The 25,400-nt window shown below is 35.7% G+C and overlaps 1 protein-coding gene across 1 annotated transcript in view; it reads right to left on the bottom strand.

Moving 5' to 3' along the window:
- CADM2 (cell adhesion molecule 2) overlaps positions 1-25,400 on the bottom strand; it is a 285,958-nt gene that overhangs the window by 92,457 nt on the left and 168,101 nt on the right. Inside the window, exon 7 of the mRNA XM_055570073.1 lies at positions 14,008-14,186. Coding sequence (XP_055426048.1) covers positions 14,008-14,186 — 179 coding nt within the window. The remainder of the gene's footprint in view (positions 1-14,007; positions 14,187-25,400) is intronic.

Below are 25,400 nucleotides of genomic sequence, written 5' to 3'. Positions count from 1 at the left end.
TCACTAACTCCCCTAGGTGGTCCTGGGATAATCAAGAGTGAATCCAAACCAAGATTTATTATTGGAGATATGGAAGATCATTAGTGGAATATTGTTGGCCAGAACTCGACATATTAATATAACAAGTATCTTTCTGATAGAAATTATTCACATTCCCTAATTTTAAAAATAATAAGGCATCTTAAACTTTACCAATAATTACCGTGCCATTGGAAGCAACTATAAGAGGAAAAGTTTACTGTATCTGCTTTTTTCGCCTGTGCAGAAGACATTTATTGTTCCAATTATGTTCAGCTACTTGTAACAGCCTATTTGGATTATAGCATAAGAATGGATAACAGCACCAAGGCTCTTACTTAAATGACAAACATCAGGTTGACAAGGCCTCAACAAGCCAGAGCTTGTCTCCTCCTCCAGAGCCATACGGTAATCTCATCTGCTTCATAAAAAAGAACCCTTTCAAAAATTAGATTTGAATGCATCCCTTTTCATTCCTCTGATAGCTTCAACTGGCCTCACATACTGAATGAAATCCTTATACAATTAAAAAAAAAAAAGGCTGAAAAATGAAAACTACTGCAATTTTAAACTGTAGGTGGCAACCAAAAGTCTTATGTAATTATAAGAAAAGTTGATGAATAATATCAGTCTGTTATTGAAAAAAAGTATACTTTTTTTCTTTAAAAATATTCTTTTACATTTCAAACTGACAAAGGAAAGTGAAATTTAAAATGGAGGGAAAATTCCTTTGAAATGTATGTTTCTATATTATTTAGCCCCACCTATTTCCATACTGGGAGTTCTTTCCTAAAAGTACTTTGTGCTCAGTCGCTCAGTTGTGTCCAACTCTTTGCGGCCCCATAAACTATAGCCCATAAAGCCTCTTTGTCCATGGGATTTTCCAGGCAAGAATACTGGAGTGGGTTGCCATTTCCTTCTCCAGGATGTCAGTTTCCTTTGGGAGACTAGTAATGCTTCCCATTAGAAGAAAAAACTTAAATCAAATATAAATATACAACAAGGAGTGGTGTGATGTAAAAACGTAGTGCTTGAAAAATCAAGATGTTTTGATTTTTCATTTAGTTTCTGTGATAAAATAATAGAGACATTTTGCCTACAGTTTAATCCCTTCACACCTGTGCTTCTTCACCCAAAAAAGAGAGTTCAGATCTGGTCTTTTATATAAATCATTTTGGACCAAGTTTCTTTATTAGTGATGAGTAACAGTTGATTTTCTAAAAGCAAACATATTAACTCAGGAAATTTGTAGATGTGAAAAAATTGTGTATGACTTTAGGAGATTCATTCAGTCTCTAAAGATGGTACAGATTTAAAAATACAAAGAAGTTCAGTTCAGTTCAATCACTGAGTCATGTCCAACTCTTTGTGACCTCATGAACCACAACCTGCCAGGCCTCCCTGTCCATCACCAACTCCCGGAGTCCACCCAAATCCATGTCCATCGAGTCGGTGATGCCATCCAATCATCTCATCCTCTGTCCTCCCCTTCTCCTCTTGCCCTCAATCTTTCCCAGCATCAGGTTCTTCTCCAGTGAGTCAGCTCTTCGTCTCAGGTGGCCAAAGTATTTAAGTTTCAGCCTCAGCATCAGTCCTTCCAATGAAAACCCAGGACTAATCTCCTTTAGGATGGATTGGTTGGATGTCCTTGCAGTCCAAGGGACTCTCAAGAGTCTTCTTCAACAACACAGTTCAAAAACATCCATCCTTCTGCACTCAGCTTTCTTTATAGTCCAACTCTCACATCCATACATGAGCATTGGAAAACCATAGCCTTGACTAGATGGACCTTTGTTGATAAAGTAATGTCTCTGCTTTTTAATATGCTGTCTAGGTTGGTCATAACTTTCCTTCCAAGGAGTAAGCATCTTCTAATTTCATGGCTGCAATCACCATCTGCAGTGATTTTGGAGCCCCAAAAAATAAAGTCAGCTACTGTTTCCCCATCTATTTGCCATGAAGTGATGGGACCAGATGCCATGATCTTAGTTTTGTGAATGTTGAGCTTTAAGCCAACTTTTTCACTCTCCTCTTTCACTTTCATCAAAGGTTCTTTAGTTCTTCTTCACTTTCTGCCATAAGGATGGTGTCATCTGCATATCTGAGGTTATTGATATTTTTCCCAGAAATCTTGATTCCAGCTTGTGCTTCCTCCAGCCCAGCATTTCTCATGATGTATTCTGCATATAAGTTAGCTTCATATTGTAAATCATATCTCTCCCAACTTCAAGATAATCTTATGTGCGCTTTGAAAAATTAATGATAACATGAATGGAATACTAAGAAATGCTAAAATAAGTGAACTTTCAGGAGACAAAAATCACTCTTCACATCAAGACTCTTGTATTTAAATATGTTATGCTTATGACTAAAATCTCTCAAACTTTCTCTGCTTGGTCCTGTTTAGAAATGTTCATTTGCTATTATGCAAAGCATTTCTGTAACTCATACTAAGTTATATATATTATATAGTATATATATGTATGTGTGTGTGTATATATATATACACACACACACACACAGAGCTGCACCTCTGTTGGCTCAGGTGGCAAAGAATCTGCCTGCAATGCAGGAGACCCAGGTTTGATCCCTGGGTCAGGAAGATCCCTTGGAGAAGGGAATGACAACCCACAGCAGTAGTCTTGCCTGTAGAATCCCATGGACAGAGGAGACTGGCAGACTACAGTCCATGAGGTCACAAAGAGTCAGACAAAACTGAGCAACTAACACACACACACACACACACACACACACGTTACTATACATATTTCTCACCATGTAGAAATATTTCTAATTTTATCTTGATTCCTCTTCCTATTTAATACACAGATTCCATGAAAGAATAACTATGGGTTCTGGATCTTGAACCAAATATCCTTAAGGTGTAACTAAGTTGTGCTACTCTACTATGTTACTAACTTGTATAAGTCGAAAAATGTTGTCATTAAATTGGAGTTTATTTCGCAGCATTTATTTTGATGAATTCTAATTTTCACATACCTATTTGTTGTCTGATCAATGCTTACGGGTAATAAAATGAATGAGTTGGAAAACTCAGCAGTGGCCACAGGACTGGAAAAGGTCAGTTTTTATTCCATTCCCAAAGAAAGTCAATGACAAAGAATGCTCAAACTACGCAAATTACACTCATCTCACAAGCTGATCCCAGGGACGGCAGAACCTGGTGGGCTGCCGTCTATGGGGTCGCACAGAATTGGACACGACTGAAGCGATTTAGCAGCAGCAGCAGCAGCAGCAGCACACGTTAGTAAAGTAATGCTCAAAATTCTCCAAGCCAGGCTTCAGCAATACGTGAACTGTGAACTTCCAGATGTTCAAGCTGATTTTAGAAAAGGCAGAGGAACCAGAGATCAAATTTTGGCAACATCCGCTGGATCAAAAAAGCAAGAGAGTTCCAGAAAAACATCTATTTCTGCTTTCTTGGCTATGCTAAAGCCTTTGACTGTGTGGATCACAATAAACTGTGAAAAATTCTGAAAGAGATGGGCATACCAGACCACCTGACCTGCCTCTTGAGAAACCTATATGCAGGTCAGGAAGCAGCAGTTAGAAGTGATCATGGAACAACAGACCAGTTCCAAATAGGAAAAGGGTTACATCAAGGCTGTATATTGTACCCCTGCTTATTTAACTTACATGCAGAATACATCATGAGAAATGCTGGGCTGGAAGAAGGACAAGCTGGAATCAAGATGGTCAGGAGAAATATCAATAACCTCAGATATGCAGATGACACCACCCTTATAGCAGAAAGTGAAGAGGAACTAAAAAGCCTCTTGATGAAAGTGAAAGAAAAGAGTGAAAGTTGGCTTAAAGCTCAAAATTCAGAAAATGAAGATCATGGCATCTGGTCCCATCACTTCATGGGAAATAGATGGGGAAACAGTGGAAACAGTGGCTGACTTTATTTTGGGGGGCTTCAAAATCACTGCAGATGGTGACTGCAGCCATGAAATTAAAAGACGCTTACTCCTTGGAAGGAAAGTTATGACCAACCTAAACAGCATATTAAAAAGCAGAGACATTACTTTGTCAATGAAGATCCGTCTAGTCAAGGCTATGGCTTTTCCAGTAGTCATGTATGGATGTGAGAATTGGAATATAAAGAAAGCTGAGTGCCAAAGAATTGATGCTTTTGAACTGTGTTGTTGAAGAAGACTCTTGAGAGTCCCTTGGACTGCAAGGAGATCCAACCAGTCCATCCTAAAGGAGATCAGTCCTGGGTGTTCATTGGAAGGACTGATGCTGAAGCTGAAACTCCAATACTTTGGCCACCTGATGTGAAGACCTGACTAATTTGAAAAGACCCTGACACTTGAAAAGATTGAGGGCAGGAGAAGAAGGGGACAATAGAGGATGAGATAGTTGGATGGTATTACCGATTCAACGACATGAGTTTGGGTAAACTCTGGGAGTTGGTGATGGACAGGGAGGCCTGGCATACTGGGATTCATGGGGTCACAAAGAATTGGACAGATTGAGTGACTGAACTGAACTGAACTGAATAAAATGCATTCAAATATAATATTTAATGTTGCAATATAGAAGCTTATTTAAATGAAAATTAAAGGTGATTTGGGGAATGTTTCAAAAATATTATTATTATACCATTTTCCTATAATTTAACAAAACTAAAAAGAGCTATTTACTAAATACTTTTTGTGCAAGTATATTAATAATAGAATCCTTTTGATGTATGTAATCGCAAGCTGAAATCAAGATTGCCAGAAAAAATATCAACAACCTCAGATATTCAGATGATACCACTCTTATGGCAGAAAATAAAGAGGAAGGAAATAAGGAGACTCTTGATATGGGTGAAAGAAGAGAGTAAAAAAAAATGGCCTGAAACTCAACATTCAAAGATCCAAGATCATGGCAACTGGTCCCATCATTTCATGGCAAATAGAAGGGGAAAAAGTGGAAGCAGTGACAGAGTTTATTTTCTTGGGCTTCAAAATCACTTCAGACAGTGACTGCAGCAATGAAATTGAAAGACTCTTGCTTCTTGGAAGGAAAGCTATGAAAAACCTTCACAGTTATTAAAAAGCAGAGACATCACTTTGCCAGCAAAGGTCCATCTAGTCAAAGATATGGTTTTTCCAGCAGTCATGTATGGATGTGAGAGTTGGACCATAAAGAAGGCTGAGCACTGAAGAATTGATGCTTTTGAATTGTGGTGCTGGGGAAGATTCTTGAGAGTCCCTTGGACTGCAAGGAGATCAAACTAGTCAATTCTAAAGGAAATCAACCCTGGATATTCATTGAAAGAACTGATGCTGAAGCTGAAATCCCAATACTTTGGCCACCTGATGAAAAGAGCTGACTCATTGGAAAAGATCCTGATGCTAGGAAGGATTGAAGGTGAAAGGAGAAGGTGACAGCAGAGGATGAGATGGTTACATAGCATCATCAACTCAGTGGACATGAATTTGAGCAAGCTCCAGGAGACAGTGAAGGACAGGGTAACATGGTGTGCTGCAGTCCATAGGATCACAGATAATCAGATACGACTTAGCAACTGAACAACAATAACAAGTAAATCAGGGACTGATAAGCTATAATAAGGTTTGGATTTTATACTAAGTGTGATGAAATGCTTTTGGCAAAATTTAAATAGGGTAAGACTGAAGACTATGAATATAAAATATTTATATATTGCATCCATGTGAGAACTAGATTGGGGCAGGGGAAGCAAGGAACCCATTAGCAATGTTACAATAGTCTAGGCGAGAGAGGATGGTGGAAAGGAGACATACTCGGAAGATGGTCAGGAAATAGTGTCAGCAGGATATGCTGTTGAATTGGAAAGGGAGACAGAAAATTACAGGATAATTCTTAGATTCTGGAATAAGTACATGATCTGTTGTTACAATATTTGTAAAAACTACATTTTTGTAAGAGGCTATAAAGCAGGTTTTATGTAATACCTTCCTCTAGTTTAAAATACCATTGCTTCTAAAAAGGAATGCCAAAAATGTCCCCCATGGGCCACTGAATACTGCTTGAATTTGCTAATGATTGAATGCATATATACTCAGGGAGAAGAGTTCCATGCATTTTATAAAGCTATAATCTAGGCTTTTTTGCACATAAAAAAAATCTAGAAAGCCTACATGCCACAGGTATAATACTCTGTTTGGCTTACCTTACTGCAGTAGATGGAAAAAATCATATATAAAGAGTGCAAGAGAGAATATTTTAAATGTTGCATTTGTTGGGTGGTGAAGTCTTTCATCCCTTCAGACAGGAATGAGGGTTTTCCTCATGGACAGTTTAGTCAGTGACCCATCTAGGTACCATAGACACATTTATTGATACTGCAGAGTGGTATCTCTGAACGAATTTTTGTCTTGAAAAGTGAAACTTTATTCACTTTATGTTCATCTTAAAGAGATGGAATTTAGCCTCAGCTCCATGTTGAGTATGCTTGCACAAATTCACCTTTCAAAAAGCTTGATAATGAAAGCAGTGCCCTTGTCTCCACTATTTGATCCATTCCACTTCTCTCTGTAGAGTTCAACAGCATATTCATCCAGTCAGAGGTATGCCTTTCCCACAGGCATCACAGCTCTCCCTGCTTATTCATGTCCAGAGATGCTATGTTTTATCTCAGCGATTAAAGAAGGTACTGTTTTAAGAGTCGTCCGACTAGTTTACTGTCTGGAAACTCTCAACTGAAGATGAGAGCAGCAACCATAGGGCTCTTCCATTAGTGCACTGCTTGTTGTTCCATATGGATGTCTTTTCTACCCTTTGCTTCCTACACTGTATATTTTTCCATCTATACTTCTAAAGAAAACTTCTCCAAAGGAAAATGCTCATTATGAGCACACAGAATTAATTTACCAACTGGCAGGTCTGTTTCTATATGAGGAAACAGATTTTAGCTGAATTCCTTTTGAATGTTAGCTAGGCTGTACATCTGTCCATAATCCAGTCTTCTCTTTCCTGCTCCCCACCCACTCATCTGAGCTCAAAGATTCACTCTCTTACTTTCATTCTGATCTGTATCACCTTTCCTAACAGCACAGTTAAGTTTAAAAAAAAATCGTGCAGATTCTCAATGTTTCCAAATGTTTTGTTGCTGGATAATTATAACAGTAAATGTAGGTGTGACTGCCGACTTTTTAGTCTAGCTACATATTTACTATGAAGAACTGAGGTGCATTTTAATTATAATTGATGAGAGTTCTTATTAGCTCTCAAAACATTGATAATCATAGCAGGAATATGTGAAGCATAAGACTGGGAAAGTATGTATACTTGTTCAGTTCTAGAGTAAGACAAATTTAAAAACAAATTTAGGATATTACTTTATAGTAGTCCTAATCTGTTTCATAATTAGTACTGCATGCATCTATATATGTATTATTTATTTTGCTAACTTTAGGATCAGGCACTAATAACTCTTAAGCAATTGAATATATACTTTTCACATTTTTTAAATATTTGAAGGAGATAACAGATGGCTTTGAAATGTTTGTTAAAATGAAAGAAAGGCTACGCTCCATGACTCAATTTGTCTCTCTCCCATGATAAACAAATTGACTGAAAGGAAGAATTAGCACCTAAAATGGTAAGTGAACTTGCATTTACCTATAGTCTCTGAAAGAAACAGATATCTAAATAAACAACATAGCTTCAAAGTTTGTCTTGATGCAAAAACCTGCAAAATCTTGGTGTACAACTTTCTGTCTCTCTGCATTTCTGACATTTATTATTAACAATAAAAGCAGAGTGAAATGAAAATAGCAGTTATATTGATTTTTCTAAGTTGTAAAGGCATGTTTAATAGCTTGATGCTTTTCACTAAACCAAAACACATAGACATTTCTAGCAGTAATATTGTCTCTTACTATAAAAATTAAAAACTTGAAACACTTTGTTATAATTGTTCTTACTAGCTAATGATAAAATGTGATAGATCTTATTCTATATATGTGTTATTCTGAGGTAAATTATCCTGGAAACAAACAAGAAATCAATATCACATTTTTCACCAGTATTTATTTCAATAGATACATGAACAAATATGTAAAACAAACTGTACCTGTCAAGTGATGTTTTAGGGATACAAAGCCAGCAACTGTCAGTAAACTTGTTGAGATTACATAAACAAGCTTTTTACACTATTTCACTTTCTACTATGATAATACTAGTTATGGAGAGTTTTACTTGTCATAAAGATGAAATTTGCTAGAAAAAGCAAAATACGTACATATAGAGAAAACTAAAAATGTGGAAAGGTGCAAGGTGGGCAATTTTACTCAAAATAAGAATAGCAAGAGTTAAGATAATGAAGAAGTGATGAATTGTTATAAAAGTTTATTTACATAAGTCAATAAACAATGAAGTGATGGAACAAAAACAGTGGCAAAATAGTTTTAAATTTCATATAAGAGTGATTATGGTAATGTGAAAAGTAAATTCAAAGACAGATGGAGAATATCATGAAAAACTTTCTGGAACAGTGCATCTCGACTCTGCCACGACTATATGAGACAGCACTGAGTTGGGTCCCAGGTGGAGTGGGTTCTCCACTGAAACTCAGACTGGAATCCCTGTTACTCCCCTCTACAGTGTGGACCTGCCATAGTTAGTGCAGCTACAGGCTGAAGAAGAAATAAGTTACTCATGTTGGTTTTTTCCCTACTTATATTACTGTATTTCTTCCCGAATTCTGGGAAGGGTTTTGAGACTAGAGATGATAGTAAAAGAGTTCCAACATCTCTGTCCATCTTCCATTTGTATTCTAAGATGCTGGTTTATGCATTTCTCTAGTATGAATGTGCAGGGAGGTCAAAGGCATTGGAATAGTTAAGGAGGAAGAAGTTTAGGACTTGGAAGGGTAATTTGTGTTTTTCACTCTTCAGAGATATTCTTTCAAACTGTGCCAGGTACTGCATATTTCTGACACTTCCAAAAGAATATTTTTAAATCAGTGGATGACAAATAAATATAAGAATTTAAATTGCTTCCAAGCACAAAATAAGACTGGTATCTAATCAACTGCAATTCTTGGCAGCAGTTCTTTATGTGATGAATAGGTATCTTCTATGATCTCTGTATCTATACAAAAAGATGCAGGTCTGGGTAGTCTCTCTTTGGGGAGAGAATATTTTATCTATACTCTCTGAATTTGATGTTGCATCAGAGGAACAAGAGTAGTTATAACTTCCACTCTGCTCTCTCTATATTACTAATTTGCTGTAGTGTTGATGTTTTTATGATCTTCTCTATTGCTTAGTTAATAAGAATATAGAATTTCCTCATTCTTTAATAGAGATAATTTAATTTATGTTCTGGGTACCACTCAGGGAAGATAATGGACGGCAAACTGAATACAACTCTTGGGTAAATTTTATACCAGAGGATTGGATTGAGATTGCTTTTGGTATCATAAGACTACTCAGTCAGTCAGTCAGTTCAGTTGCTCAGTTGTGTCCAACTCTTTGCAACCCCATGGACTGCAGCATGCCAGGCTCCCCTGTCCATCAGCAACTGCTGGAGCTAACTCAAACTGATGTCCATCCAGTCGGTGATGCCATCCAATCATTTCATCCTCTGTCATCCCCTTCTCCTCCTGCCTTCAATCTTTCCCAGCATCAGGGTCTTTTCCAATAAGTCAGTTCTTCGCATCAGATGACCAAAGGATTGGAGTTTCAGCTTCAGCATCAGTCCTTCTAATGAATATTCAGGAGCTGATTTCCTTTAGGATGGACTGGTTGGATCTCCTTGCAGCCCAAGGGACTCTCAAGAGTCTTCTCCAACACCACAGTTTCAAAAGCATCAATTCTTCGGTACTCAGCTTTCTTTATAGTTCAACTCTCATATCCACACATGACTACTGGAAAAACTATAGCTTTGACTAGATGGACATTTATCAGCAAAGTAATGTCTCTGCTTTTTAATAAGCTATCTAGGTTGATCATAGCTTTTCTTCCAAGGAGCAAGTGTCTTTTAATTTCACGGCTGCAGTAACCATCTGCAGGGATTTTGGAACCCCCAAAATAAAGTTGGTCATTGTTTCCATGGTTTCCCCGTCTATTTGCCATGAAGTGATGGGACCAGATGGCATGATCTTAGTTTTCTGAATATTGAGTTTTAAGCCACACTCCTCTTTCACTTTCATCAAGAGGCTTTTCAGTTCCTTTCACTTTCTGCCATAAGGGCGATGTCATCTGAGTATATGAGGTTATTGATATTTTTCCTGGAAATCTTGATTCCAGTCTTGGCTTCAATCAGTCTGATATTTCTCATGATGTACTCTGCATATAAGTTAAATAAACAGGGTGACAATATATAGCCTTGACGTATTCCTTTCCCGATTTGGAACCAGTATGTTGTTCCATGTCCGGTTCTAACTGTTGCTTCTTGACCTGCATACAGATTTCTCAGGAGGCAGGTAAGGTGGTCTGGTATTCCCATCTTGAAAAATTTTCCACACACAGTTTGTTGTGATCTACACACTCAAAGGCTTTGGTGTAATCCGTAAAGCAGAAGTAGATGTTTTTCTGTAATTTTCTTGCTTTTTGGGATCCAGTGGATGTTGGCAATTTGATTTCTGGTTCCACTAGCAATATTATAATAGTAAAACTCTGATTTATTATATCTATGTGACTGGCACTGGTAGACAGTTCTATTTGTGTTGTATGCCATTTGTTTATGAATAATCCAGGAGTACTAATGTTACTTTGTTTTTTTTTTTAATTCCAGACACTTGAGCCATGTTGTCACAAACCCTGACATTTACACTATTGTATATTCATCCTCCTAGAGCTCTTTGATTTTTGTACTATACTCACTTGAATGCTTATTTTCCATGTTTAAACTCCTTGAGTGCTATTCACTTTTGTTCCTATAGTGAATTTGCACTCAGTGGATAAATGCTAAATATTTATTTGGTTACTGAAGAAATATTTCTGTTGATCTGAGTTCTTCAAATAGCAAGAACAGCAATAGAACAACATACCATTTATATGGGACCATTAATATGGGCATAATTAACCATTCAAAAGAAATAAATAGCATGATAACAATAACAATATGAGACTAACTTCAATATTTTTACATAGCAGCAGAAAACACAAAACTATTGTGGTCACAGGAATTCATAGTATAACAATGGCTAACAATTTAACAGATTAATGTTTCCACTGCTGAGCTTGTTAATGAAAAATGCTATTTTTTTTTTTCCTAATGGGATCTCTACAGTACAAATGTTTCAAAAGTACAATGTTTTATCTTACAGGTATTTGTATACTGAATTTTGTTAGGCCTTTCACTGAGAATGAGATTCAGACTGGTAGTTTCAAATTATTGTCTGTAGTTCTAATGCTTTAATTTCCAAAGGGGTCATTATAAGGAGTGAGGGGGGTGGGGACCCTCCAGTGTTGATGACACAAAACATCAGTGCTGTTAACAATTAAATGTGAAAACATTTAAGCAATGCTCTTGCACTGACACCCAAAGAATAAAATCTATTAGGATGGCACTAGATAGCAGATGATTTCACAGCAAAGTGCCCCAACCTTCATCAAGTTAAGAATCAAGAGAACTTAGGTAACTGTGGTAGAGTCAAAGATGGTCTCAGCTCATGAAAGGCCCTTCTGTGCTAGAGCTATATTAAATTATCACAGCTAATGCAAAATCAAACTTGGTGTAAAAGATAAAAGGGTAAAGTTCTCACAAACGATCACTTATCACTCCAATCCGAAATGCATACAGCATTCATTATAGATCGAAATGCCACTCAAATTTCATCATTGAGTCGGGTTTTGAAACAGCCAAACCATTAATAGAAGAGAGTAGCTTTTTATATTTATACAACCAGTGACTAATGAGGCATTATACCCTGTGTGAAAGGAGAGAAAAAAACAAAACTTTATTTTGTAATGAACCCAATTGGAGCCCTTTTAAAACACAGTGTAATGTGGTTTCACTGTTTCATCGAGCCTCTCATTACTTGTGTCAATAATCCTAGGTAAACCAGTGTTGAACTTCACAGCATTTATCTAGCAGCGTGAATAGCACTAATCTATGGGGTGCTTTTCATGAACTGTAGTTCAAAAAGCAAAGCCAAAAATGACTTCTTACAAAGTGCTCAGAGAAATATTTATTAGAAATATGTCAACTGCCAACTACCTAAAGGTAGCTTGGCTCTTTAAGAAATCATACTGCTGGCTAGCTTGCAAACACTGAGAAAACATATGAATTTTCCCCCACTCGAATTACTTAAAAAAAAATGAATGACATATTTTTCATCAAAGTATATTATTTCTTCTGTCACTTCCCTTCTAATTGTCTATATTTTTATGTCATATCGCTTTCAACACAATGTGACGTGCTATGCAACATCCCTCAGTTTCCCAAAAATTGTGAGGTGAGACAAGCACTTGAAGTTGAGGGTGAATCAGACTTCACTTCCATGACTGTGGTATCTAAACATCCAGGTCAGCAGTAACTGTAAGTGACTCCTGGATCCTGCTCTAAGGATCTAACTTATCTTCTTGACACACTCAGGGTTGTTATATTCTCTCTGGCAGTGAGCCTGGCAGGGTTTGTCTACAGGGGGTTACCACATTTAATTCCAATTTATCAGTCTAACTTGATCAGGCTGAACTTTCCCCAGAACTGAAATTTGCACAATTCATGCGATACCATAAATTACTCTCTCAGCTCTCCTGTTTTCAACATGTTTATATGTGGAAAGTCTATTCAGCACAAGCCGTTGTTTAACTTCAAGAGCAAATTGTTGCTAACAGCTGAGAAATGGTAGACACTAAAGCAATTCAAAAATAAGACAGTTTTATAAATTGATTTAATATATTATTTTGGCCTGTATCATAACAACATAAGTATCTTTGGAAAAACAAACGGGGTTATTTTCCCCCTAAAATTAAATCACTTTACAAAGAATTAGAACTTACCCCCAAATTCCTCTTTTTGGAAACTTATAGAATTAATCCATGTTTCTTACAGTTATTTTATACTTATATTCATGAGTAACATTTCAAATAAATGTACTCTGTAACTTCTAAGATCCACTAGATTTATTACAGCTTTGTATAGATTTTACACAACACTCATTCAAATACTGTAACATTATGTAGAACATATTAGTTTTAGAAAATGTTTTCTTGGTGAAATATATGAGAAAAATCTTACATTCTATAATGCTTTTTTTCTCTTTGAGGTTCACATTGTACCCTGTAAATAAACTCTGAGAAGTCTTGAAATAAAGAAACATAACTAACTTCATTTATTGTGATATTTACCAATTTCATAAAAGTTCATCTTCATTTAACAATATGTTAAAGCTATTTCATGAAAAATCTGTCCTGACTTTTGGAGTTTACAGAAAATAGAAATTCTCTCTAATCTTGGGAATTGGCATGTCTTTTTGCAATTTTGCCTATATTTACTCAAAATATGAGACTAATGAGAGGAGAAAAAAAAATGTTTGTGGGCGTTTTAAATTACCATGCAGGTGTCATTAGTACTGTATACCTCTGTCTTTGCTGCATCTCGATGACCTACTATCATTCTTTGTAAAACTACTAATAGTGATTATAAAATACGCTTTTATGATAATTTCCAAAATTAACTTAAGGAAAGTTTTCATGATTCTGATTTATTATTAAAAGCATTTATTTGTAAAGCATAAAGAAAACCATTAATATGATTTACTAGTCACCATCAAACAATACACAGTATATTTACAACTAAAAAATCATTAACAAAACTGTTTTTATTTCCTAATATATGCTTTAATTTTATGTTATTATTTTGATTCAAAACATATTAATTGTGAATCTTGGAGATATTTATACTTATGAGAAGTTCTTCTGAAAGAAAATGAAAACCTGTTTAAATGTGTTTATTATTATAAAGATTTTTATATATTTTAGCAGTTTTTCAGGTCATTCATTCTTACATGCATAATAATGTCAAAAAGGTACTCACCATGTACAATGAGAACGTACTCTGCACTGCTTTGGCCAATAGTATTTGTAGCTTCACATCGGTATGTACCATTATCCGTTTTGTTGAGGAAAAGAATGTTTAGCTCCCTACCACTCACAACCATTCGGTCAGGATCTGGTAATTCTCCACCATCCTTTGTCCACAAAACAGGTTCTGGCCTATTGGATTTAAACATACATATAGACAAAAAAAATAATAAAAAAATATATATATACGAAATGTTACATGTGACTCAAATAAATCAAACAGTTTCTATTTAACACCCATTTTGTGGATAGCAATGTGCTTGCTAATTTCTGTGCTATGCTGTACTTAGTCACTCAGTCGTGTTGACTCTTTGTGACCCCATGGACTGTGGCACACCAGGCTTCTCTGTGCATGGGATTTTCCAGGCAAGAACCCTGGAGTGGGTTGCCATGCTCTTCTCCAGGGATCTTCCCAACCCAGGGATAGAACCCAGGTGTCCCACATTGCAGGCAGATTCTTTACCATCTGAGCCACCAGGGAAGCCCTACTAACTTCTATAAGACACTAAAAGAACCATAATACACTCACTCAGAAGATTTGGAGATATAACAATTATAATTTAATTATTTTCTCCTTAACAAAAGAGATATATTAAGAACTAATTAATGGAGTCATTAGAGTAGTCACCAATAGACTACAGGTCCTGGGACCGGATTCTGTGGCTAAATCGTTCATACCTACTGGCTTCTGGAAGACTGCCTTTGGGCTATTGGAGCAGACTTCCACAGAAGTACCTGGAATTATACCTTTGCATTTGGGGCTGCCATAATGGCACAACTTTGCCTGAAACCACCTGAAACTTCTCCCTCTTACCTTTCTTGTTTTCTCATGTCCCTAGAGGCTTTTATTCCTGAAAGTACTCTTTTTATTTCCCTTAGTTTTATTGAGATATAATTGACACATAACATTGAACTAGTTTAAGGTACACAGAATAATGATTTGATATATATATAAATGTTGAAATGTGATTGCCACATAAATTTACTTAATACCCATCACCTCACATAGTTATAATTTTTTTCTTTTGATGAGAACTTTTAAGATCTACTCTCTTAATACCTTTTATGATCAAATATTATTAATTACAGTCAGCATACTATACATTATATACTCAGAACTTATCTTACAATTGAAATTTTGTACCTTTAAACCATCTTCACCCATTTCCCCGACCCCTACCCTGCCTCCAGCCACTTTTATTCAACATTGTACTGGGATTCCTAGCCATAGCACTTAAGCAGGAAAATAAATAAAAGACAACCAAGTTGGAAATGAAGAAGTAAAACTGTCTTCATTTGCAGATGACATGAGAACATATATTAGAGAAGGAAATATAACCCATTTCAGTATTCTTGCCTGGAGAATCCCATGCACAGAGGAGTCTGGTGGGCTACATGGGGTCACAAAGACTTAGACATGACTTAGCAACTAAACATAGGAAACTGTAAAAATTCCACTGAAAGAACTGCTAAAACTAATAAATGAATTTAAAGTTACAAGATACAAAATGAATATACAAAAATCAATTAAATTTATAAACACTATCAATGAAACATTGGAAACAGAAATTAAGAAAACAACCTATTTTACAATTGCATCAAAAAGAATAAAATACTTACAAAGAAAACCTGACCAAGAAAGTGAAAGATCTATACACTGAAAACTATAAGATATTAATGAAAGAAACTGAAGAGGACAAATAAATAGAAAAATAATCTACGCTCATAGATTGAAAGAATTAATATTAAAAGTTCATTGTACCCTAAGCAATCTGCAAATTTAATGTAATCTTTATCAAAATTCTAATGGAAACTTTTCATATAAAAATGACAAACAATCCTAAAATATGTATGGAACAACGAAAAGCCCCAAATAGGCAAGCAATCCGGAGAAGGCAATGGCATCCCACTCCAGTACTCTTGCCTGGAAAATCCCATGGATGGAGGAGCCTGGAAGGCTGCAGTCCATGGGGTCGCTGAGGGTCGGACACGACCGAGCGGCTTCACTTTCACTTTTTACTTTCATGCATTGGAGAAGGAAATGGCAACCCACTCCAGTGTTCTTGCCTGGAGAATCCCAGGGACGGGGGAGCCTGGTGGGCTGCCGTCTATGGGGTTACACAGAGTCGGACACGACTGAAGCGACTTAGCTGTAGCAGCAGGCAAGTAATCTTGAGAAAGGGGAAAAAAGCTGGAGGTTTCACACTTCCTGATTTCAAATGATATTTCAAAGATATAGTAATTAAAACAGTATGATATTGGCAAAAATACAGACCCATAGATCAATGGAATAGAAAACTCAAAAATAAAGTCACGCATATATAGGCATTTAATTTTTTACAAAGGAAGCAGGAATATACTATGCAAAAAAGGCAGTCTCTTCAGTAAATGCGGCTGGAAAAACTGAATAGCCACATGCAAAAGAATAAAACTGGGCCTCTCTTTTGCATTATAAAAGTCAACTGAAAATGTGTTAAACACTTGAATGTAAAACTGGAAACCTAAAACAGGAAAGAAGCTCCTTGACATTGATCTTGGTGATGATTTTTTTTTGGATTTAACACCAAAAGCAATGGCAACAAAATAAAATAAATAAATAAATAAACATATGGGAACACTCTAAATTAAAAAGCTTCAGAATAGCAAAATAAACCACTTAAAAAGTGAAAAGCAACCTATGGAAAGAGGGAAGTTATTTGCAACTATTATGTGTAGGTAAATAAGATAAAAAGTAAATATCCAAAATAAAAAAAATAACTTACTCAAGTCAATAACAAAAAATGACCTGATTAAAAATAGAGAATCGGGAGATATTTTTCCAATGAAAACATACAAATGGACAACAAGTACATGAAGAAATGTGCATCATCATTAATAACCAGGGAAATGCAAATCAAAGCCTGAATGAGATAATACTTACATGGCTATCTTCATAAAGACAAGAAATAATAACTGTTGAGGAGGATATGGGAGAAGGAAATCCTCCTACATCATTAGTGGGAATATAAATTGGTGCAGCCACTATAAAAAATAGTAAGGTGGTTCCTCAGGGGCTTCCCTGGTGGTTCAGTGGTAAAGAATCTGCCTGCCAATGCAGGAGATGTGGGTTCAGTCCCTGGTCAGAAAGATCTCCTGGAGAAGGAAGTGGCAAACCACTCCAGTATTCTTGCCTGGGAAATCCCAGGTGCAGAGGAGCCTGGTGGGCTATAGTTCATGGGATTGCAAAAGAAGATGGACAACACTTAGTGACTAAGCAACAACACAGGAGATTCATCAAAAATTAAAGATAGAACTACCAGATAATCCAGTGATTCTACTTGTTGGTATATATCCAAAGGAAAAGAAATCACTATTTTAAAGAGATATCTGTACTCATATTCATTTTAGCACTATTCACAATAGCCAAGTCATAGACCCAACCTAACTATCCACTGACAAATGAATGAATAAAGAAAGTACAGGGGACAGGGAGGGCCCTAAATGCAAAATAAAAGATACTTGAGTAGTTACAAAAAGAAAGAAAATAAATTACAAATGTAATGGAATATTATTCAGTCATTCATAAAGAAAGAAATTCTGACCCTTGTAACAATATGGATGAAACTTGAGGGCATTATGCTAAGTAAAAAAGTCAGACAGAGAAAGACAGCTACTATATGACTTCATTTATGTGTGGAACCTAAAAAACCTGAACTCATAGAAATGGACAGTTATCCTTTAATCAAATACTTGCAAAGAATTCTCAAAACCTGCTTTTAGGGAAGAAAAGATAAATGAATCACGAATTTGTCTTCAAAGATTTCATTCTTACATAATTACTAACAATAGAAATAATTATTAGTATTGATCACTGTGTTTGATAATGGTAGTTATCCTAGTTACTTTACGTAGTTTCTATAATCCTCATAAGAACAAGGTTTTTAAAAAATGTAATGCAGATACTAATATAGAACATCAGAGATGCATTCAAACCCTGGTCTGACTGCACAGTCAATGCTTTGTCCACTACCCCTTGTATTCTAACATGATGAATATTTTCCTAGTTCTTCTATGTCAAAATTTTCAACTTTAAACATAATTTTATCTTACCATTGGAAATTATTTTTGAAAAAGCTTTAATTATTTGTTTATTTTGGTGAAAAACTGAACTTCTGTTTTGTTGTTGTGAATATATTTATTAATAGAACTCAGTATTCAGAAAACGAAGATCATGGCATCTGGTCCCATCACTTCATGGCAAATAGATGGGGAAAGAGTGGAAACAGTGTCAGACTTTATTTTTTTGGGCTCCAAAATCACTGCAGATGGTGACTGCAGCCATGAAATTAAAAGACGCTTACTCCTTGGAAGGAAAGTTATGACCAACCTAGACAGCATATTCAAAAGCAGAGACATTACTTTGCCAACAAAGGTCCATCTAGTCAAGGCTATGGTTTTTCCAGTGGTCATGTATGGATGTGAGAGTTGGACTGTGAAGAAGGCTGAGCACCGAAGAATTGATGCTTTTGAACTGTGGTGTTGGAGAAGACTCTTGAGAGTCCCTTGGACTGCAAGGAGACCCAACCAGTACATCCTAAAGGAGATCAGCCCTGGGTGTTCTTTGGAAGGAATGATGCTAAAGCTGAAACTCCAGTACTTTGGCCATCTGATGCGAAGAGTTGACTCATTGGGAAAGACTCTGATGCTGGGAGGGATTGGGGGCAGGAGGAGAAGGGGACGATGGAGGATGAGATGGCTGGATGGCATCACCAACTCGATGGACATGAGTTTGAGTGAACTCCAGGAGTTGGTGATGGACAGGGAGGCCTGGCGTGCTGTGATTCATGGGGTTGCAAAGAGTTGGACACTACTGAGCAACTGAACTGAACTGAGGTCTTGATAGTGGTGCCTATGACCCTGGCAGCTTTTCTAAGATGAAGAATATTTTTTTATTCTGTAAACTTTCACAAAAATGACAAAAGCTGTGAAACAATTAATAATAAATATTGTAAATTGTATTAAAATAAGCAAATCATCAATGTGATGAAAAATCACTTAGTCTTAGTAAAAACTTGTTCTCCAAAAACGTTAGAATAATACACTAATTTATGTCATCATCCAGTTATATAGATAACTTATTATGATAGCATCTTTAATAAATCAAACCTGAATACTTCTCAACTTTCTTCATATATCCCACATTTTATTGTTGCTATTTTAATTTGCTAATTCTTATTTTAAAACTGATGGACGGGAAAATCTTGAACCATTCTCATCCTTAACATTCTTTGAAGAAAAAAGCTGGCACAATAAAATTATGACTTACTGCATATAACAAATAATTATAAACTGTGTCCTTTCTACAAAGCCACATAAGACCAACATTAAAATAACGGCTACATTAAGGATAATTTGAATTTTAGAAAATTAATCTTTAAAATACTATTCAACAGAAGTATTTTATATTAAGAGGCAATGCTTTCTTAATGTATAAGTTGGAATTTTTAACCACACTGATAATTGTACACACATACCTATGCATTTCCATAAGTAAATTATACTCCCCAAATACAAACTGTCATAATTTTTTCTCTGTTAGTGTTTGTAAGCTTGAAATCACATCTTAAACATATCAGCTTGTAAATATGTAATTAAATTTAGATATATATTTTAAATTTGTGTATAAAATAAAGATCTAGAAAAATTATTCATTGTTACTATTTAAAAGTTTTCTTCTAAAAAAGATAATTCTCCCATTTAAGAAATAATGAACAACACCTGGACAAATAGTTCCAGGAGATTCTAGCAGTATAAGTCACTGCTGACACCGAACATTGCAGGATTCTCTATCATACACTGTATCATAAATCTTCAAGGTGGCAAAAAAAAAGTTAACACCATAAAATGAAATTTTAACAAAATGGAGGTTAGAGTTTATGCATCAATTAAAAATAGCCTACGCATATTCGAATTAGTACTTAAAATGCTCAAGCTACTTAATATCACCATAAAAATATTAAGTGGTTTAGCAAGTCTTGATACAATTTGTGTTTCATCTTAATAAAAAGAACCCCTAGGCTTTCTCTAATTGGAACCTAGAAATGATTGAGTTTCTTGCTGCAAAGGAATAAAAATCTTCCCTGCTGTTCAGGCGACCAAAGAAGATCATTTAAAAAGTGGTTCCAGTCTACAGTTACTCTGGGATAAAGCTGAGAAAGAGTAGGAGGCAGACACCAGGAGTCACAGGACGGCAACACAGCATCAGGCATCAGATAACACTGTGTAACTCCACACGTATAACTCCACAGCAAGACTATTAACATCCTCAATCCGGAGGGTTGCCCCTTTCAAAGCAATTAACTTTCAATTAAAAGTTGAAAAATTTCATATGAGATAAAGCTAGATCTATGTTCTGTCTACCAAATCTATAAGGCTGAAAAGATGTTTGTTTTTCTTCTATCCCTAAAGATAGCTGTGTAGCAGTTTCTTCCTAGGGCAAGAAGAAAAATAGCAAGAAAATTAGTTTTAAAAAAAGGAACCAAATATGATTGTATATTTACTATATTGTATTCTAAAGTCTTATTAACTTGCTTTTACCTCAACAGACTTTAAAAAATCTTTTATTAATTCACTATTTTGTTTTGTAGATATCTAAGATTGTCGGGAGAAATATCAATAACCTGAGATATGCAGATGACACCACCCTTATGGCAGAAAGTGAAGAGGAACTAAAAAGCCTCTTGATGAAAGTGAAAGAGGAGAGTGAAAAAGTTGGCTTAAAGCTCAACATTCAGAAAACAAAGATCATGGCATCTGGTCCCATCACTTCATGGGAAATAGATGGGGAAACAGTGGAAACGATGTCAGACTTTATTTTTCTGGGCTCCAAAATCATTGCAGATGGTGATTGCAGCATAAAATTAAAAGACACTTACTCCTTGGAAGGAAAGTTATGACCAACCTAGATAGCATATTCAAAAGCAGAGACATTACTTTGCCAACAAAGGTCCGTTTAGTCAAGGCCATGGTTTTCCCAGTTGTTATGTATGGATGTGAGAGTTGGACTGTGAAGAAAGCTGAGCGCTGAAGAATTGATGCTTTTGAACTGTGGTGTTGGAGAAGACTCTTGAGAGTCCCTTGGACTGCGAGGAGATCCAACCAGTCCCTCCTAAAGAAGATCAGTCCTGGGTATTTATTGGAAAGACTGATGCTGAGGCTGAAACTCCAATACTTTGGCCACCTCATGAGAAGAGTTGACTCATTGGAAAAGACCCTGATGCTCGGAGGGATTGGGGGCAGGAGGAGAAGGGGACGACAAAGGATAAGATCACTGGATGGCATCACCGACTCTATGCACATGAGTTTGGCTGAACTTTAGGAGTTGGTGATGGACAGGGAGGTCTGGCATGCTGCAATTCATGGGGTCGCAAGGAGTCAGACATGACTGAGTGACTGAAAAGAACTGAACTGAATAGGAGAATCTCATATCTTTAACAATTCCTTATTTATAGATTAGTGTTGGAAGGAATTGCCACAACTTTCTCAGACTACTGGTTTATTTAATATTTGACCTTGATATAAACATGATTACTAATATCCACCCAAACTCTTGAGGTAGTCATTCAGATATTTATTCTGTAAAGGCCACAGTAACAATCCCTCTAACTCTCCCACAGTACATGGACTCATTCACTCCTTAGGTATGGATGAGAACACCTATTGCTGAGTCTATTGATGAGTTTTGCTTTCAAAGCTCCCATTTTTCCTTTTAATGCTCAAAAAGAATAAAGAATAAGCAGTTCAGTTATAGAAATATCCATCCCACAATACAGATCTTCTAAGGAAAGAATTTTAATATCCTTACAAATCTGGACGGAAGGTGGAGTCTTCCTTGGTAACTCAGTGGTAAAGAGTCTGCAGGCCAGTGCAGATACATGGGTTCAATTTCTGATCCAGGAAGATTCCATATGCTATGGAGCAGAGCAGCTAATCACCCTGCACCACGACTATTGTGCTTGTTCTCTAGAGCCCAGGAGCCACAACTACTGAGCCCATGTGCCACGGCTTCTGAAGTCTGTGCACCCTAAACCCCATGTTCTGCAACAGGAGTCCCACACATTGCAACTAAAAGGTGATTCTCTGCAGTCACCACAACTAGAGAAAGCCCACACAGCAATGAAGACCCAGTAAAATAAAAAACAAAGAAAAATTTAAAAAGTGGAAATAAAGTAAAAAAAAGTGAAAATAAAAAGTAAAATATCTTCCGATTTTGGAATGGATATATGCTCTAGTATCTTCTTTTTCCCAAATGGCTATATCCCCCTTGAATTCTGCAGTGACTTTTCCTCCAAAAGCACAATGCATGTTGGGTTCTAATTTTAAAATTAATCCTATGAAAATTAACTTTTTCTAGATGAAAGCAAAAACAAACAAACAAACAAAAGTCACTGTAATAGCATTCAAGTAAATATCTTGTTCTGGTTCAAAGAAAAGGAAAGAAATTGCATATTATAATTATATACATCTTGCACTTCCTTTAACATGAGACAAAACATAAATGCATAGTTAATAACTTGGGACCTTATGCACTTTTATGGCACATGAAGATGACTGATGCTTTTATTTCAGTTTAGAAATTCCACAGGTGGCAGTAAATGTGATTGAAGCTTCAATAATGTGGACTTTTTTTAAGCCTAATTACCCTCTAATTGTTATCATATTTTTACCCTAATGCAAAAGAAGGTAGTGAGAGTTATATAAACATCTTGATTCTTTTTTTCTGCTTTAAATAAACTTTTTAATCAAGAAATTATACCACAGAGTCTGTTTTTAAAACCACAGTATTCATGCTATCAAATTTTTAGAGAACTGGAAGGAGAGAAATTAAATGCAAATTAATCAACAAGTGGGTTCAAAATTGGGTTCAAGTTTAGTTTTAATTTTATTGGATTCCTATAGGGAGTATTCTGAGAAAAATCTAGCCCAGATAATCTCTGTTGGGTACATGGTGATTACATTCATAAACCTCAGTCAAACTATATCAACCAAGTGAAGAGAAAGACAAAAAGAAAATATGAAAACAGTTAGAAGCTGGGGTTGCTTCATCCTTTTTTAAAAATTAAAATATAAACACAAAGGAAGTTCAAGGAGTAGCCTTTCTTGAAGCTGTGAAACTGCTTCAAACTATAATGTTATAGTGAGTCTCAGTTGGAGGCAAAGGACATGGTATATAAACTAAGAAATTGAAAAGGGTTACTTATGGAGTTATTCATTATGCTGATCATTTCAAATTTAAAGATACATAGAGTTATTTTATTACTGAGGATCAAACAAGGTGTTTCTGAACATAGTTTGTAAGTAACTTTTTATATTTATTCAAAGGCATATTCTTTTTTTATTTTTTTTTTTAATGTTCACAGTCTTTTTTTTTTTCTTTTTTTTTTTTTGATTCTATTTTTTTTTAATTTTATTTTATTTTTAAACTTTACATAACTGTATTAGTTTTGCCAAATATCAAAATGAATCCGCCACAGGTATACATGTGTTCCCCATCCTGAACCCTCCTCCCTCCTCCCTCCCCATTCCATCCCTCTGGGTCGTCCCAGTGCACCAGCCCCAAGCATCCAGTATCGTGCATCGAACCTGGACTGGAAACTCATTTCATACATGATATTTTACATGTTTCAATGCCATTCTCCCAAATCTTCCCACCCTCTCCCTCTCCCACAGAGTCCATAAGACTGTTCTATACATCAGTGTCTCTTTTGCTGTCTCGTACACAGGGTTATTGTTACCATCTTTCTAAATTCCATACATATGCGTTAGTATACTGTATTGGTGTTTTTCTTTCTGGCTTACTTCACTCTGTATAATAGGCTCCAGTTTCATCCACCTCATTAGAACTGATTCAAATGTATTCTTTTTAACGGCTGAATAATACTCCATTGTGTATATGTACCACAGCTTTCTTATCCATTCATCTGCTGATGGACATCTAGGTTGCTTCCATGTCCTGGCTATTATAAACAGTGCTGCAATGAACATTGGGGTACTCGTGCAAAGGCATATTCTTAATTATTGTAAAAATATAGATCTAGGCCTTTGGAGAATACATCAAGCTGTGATTTTTCCTCAGATTTGATTGTTGTGCAACTTAATCATAATGAAATTTGTTTTCTTTTTTTTTTTCTGATATTGATTTTATACTTTTCAAGGGAGCAATTCTTAAAACATCAAATAACTTTTACTATTAGCCAACTTAACTTTGAATGTTTTACTTGTCACAATTGAGGTTCATTTCAAAAACATAATCCATGAAAGACTTATGTGTCTGTCTTCATAGATATGGTTTTGCTTAAGGCAAAACAAAACTTCAGACATGCTTATAGTAATCTTCAATGAGTCTCGAAGGGTTTAATTACCAGAAAATGTCCTACTCTTACACTTATATCTTAACACACATAAGAAATCAATGAATATTTTTGTTGTTAATTAAAATATGCCTACATATTCTTGACTAGTTACTTCATAAGTTTGCACAATTATTATCTAATAAGGATCCATAAACAAATCAGTGCAAGTTTTGAACCAGGAATTATGAGGGATATAAGGAAAATAAAATAATATCTGTTCTCTATGATTTACATTTCAGTAGTTTATATAAGATATATATAATCAAGCATAGTATTTGGCAGGGCATAGTAAGATATACCTCTTGCTTCATGTCTTAAATTATAGTAGGATTTTTAAGTTTTAAAAATGGAAGATGCCAACTCAAGAGCAGTCAGAATCCTAGTTAGGATACTTGCCTTCCAGGGGCCATATTGTTGAAGAGATGAATTTAAATATGGTGAATTCCAGGAAAGAGTATAGAGTTAATAGGTGATACTGTTATTGGCTAAGATAACAAATTTAGAAAGGGCAAAATTAAAAGTGCTTGATGTAATGACTGAGTTGGAAGTAATAAAATCAAAAGCCAAGATATAAGTTGATATTAAGGGATAGGATCAAATATGCTAAGAAGCTTAATCCAAGACAAAGTTAATAGGATATAAAGCTAAACATGAAAAAGTATTATTTTAGTATTAGACCAGAAGACTGATAGAGCCACTAATATGAGAGACAAAATAAAATGTGGTAGAGAAAATTCTGATCATAAAGAGAAGGGTGAAAAAAGGCAAAGAAACTGAAAAGTTTGGAAGAGAAATGTGCAGGTTAAAAACACAATACATTTAGAATGGTATATTAGTTAGCTTGGCACTCAACCCTGTCTTTGGGTATCATGTAGAAAAATCCAGATATTCATGAAAAATAAAAATACTTTGTTAAGGCTTTTAAGAAGTAAATATTTCTGATAGGAGATATCTA

This window comes from Bubalus kerabau, chromosome 2, assembly GCF_029407905.1.
Source record: "Bubalus kerabau isolate K-KA32 ecotype Philippines breed swamp buffalo chromosome 2, PCC_UOA_SB_1v2, whole genome shotgun sequence".
NCBI classification, from domain to species: domain Eukaryota; kingdom Metazoa; phylum Chordata; class Mammalia; order Artiodactyla; family Bovidae; genus Bubalus; species Bubalus kerabau.
Note: the sequence above shows the minus strand (reverse complement) of the source record. Positions and strands in the feature narration are given on the sequence as shown.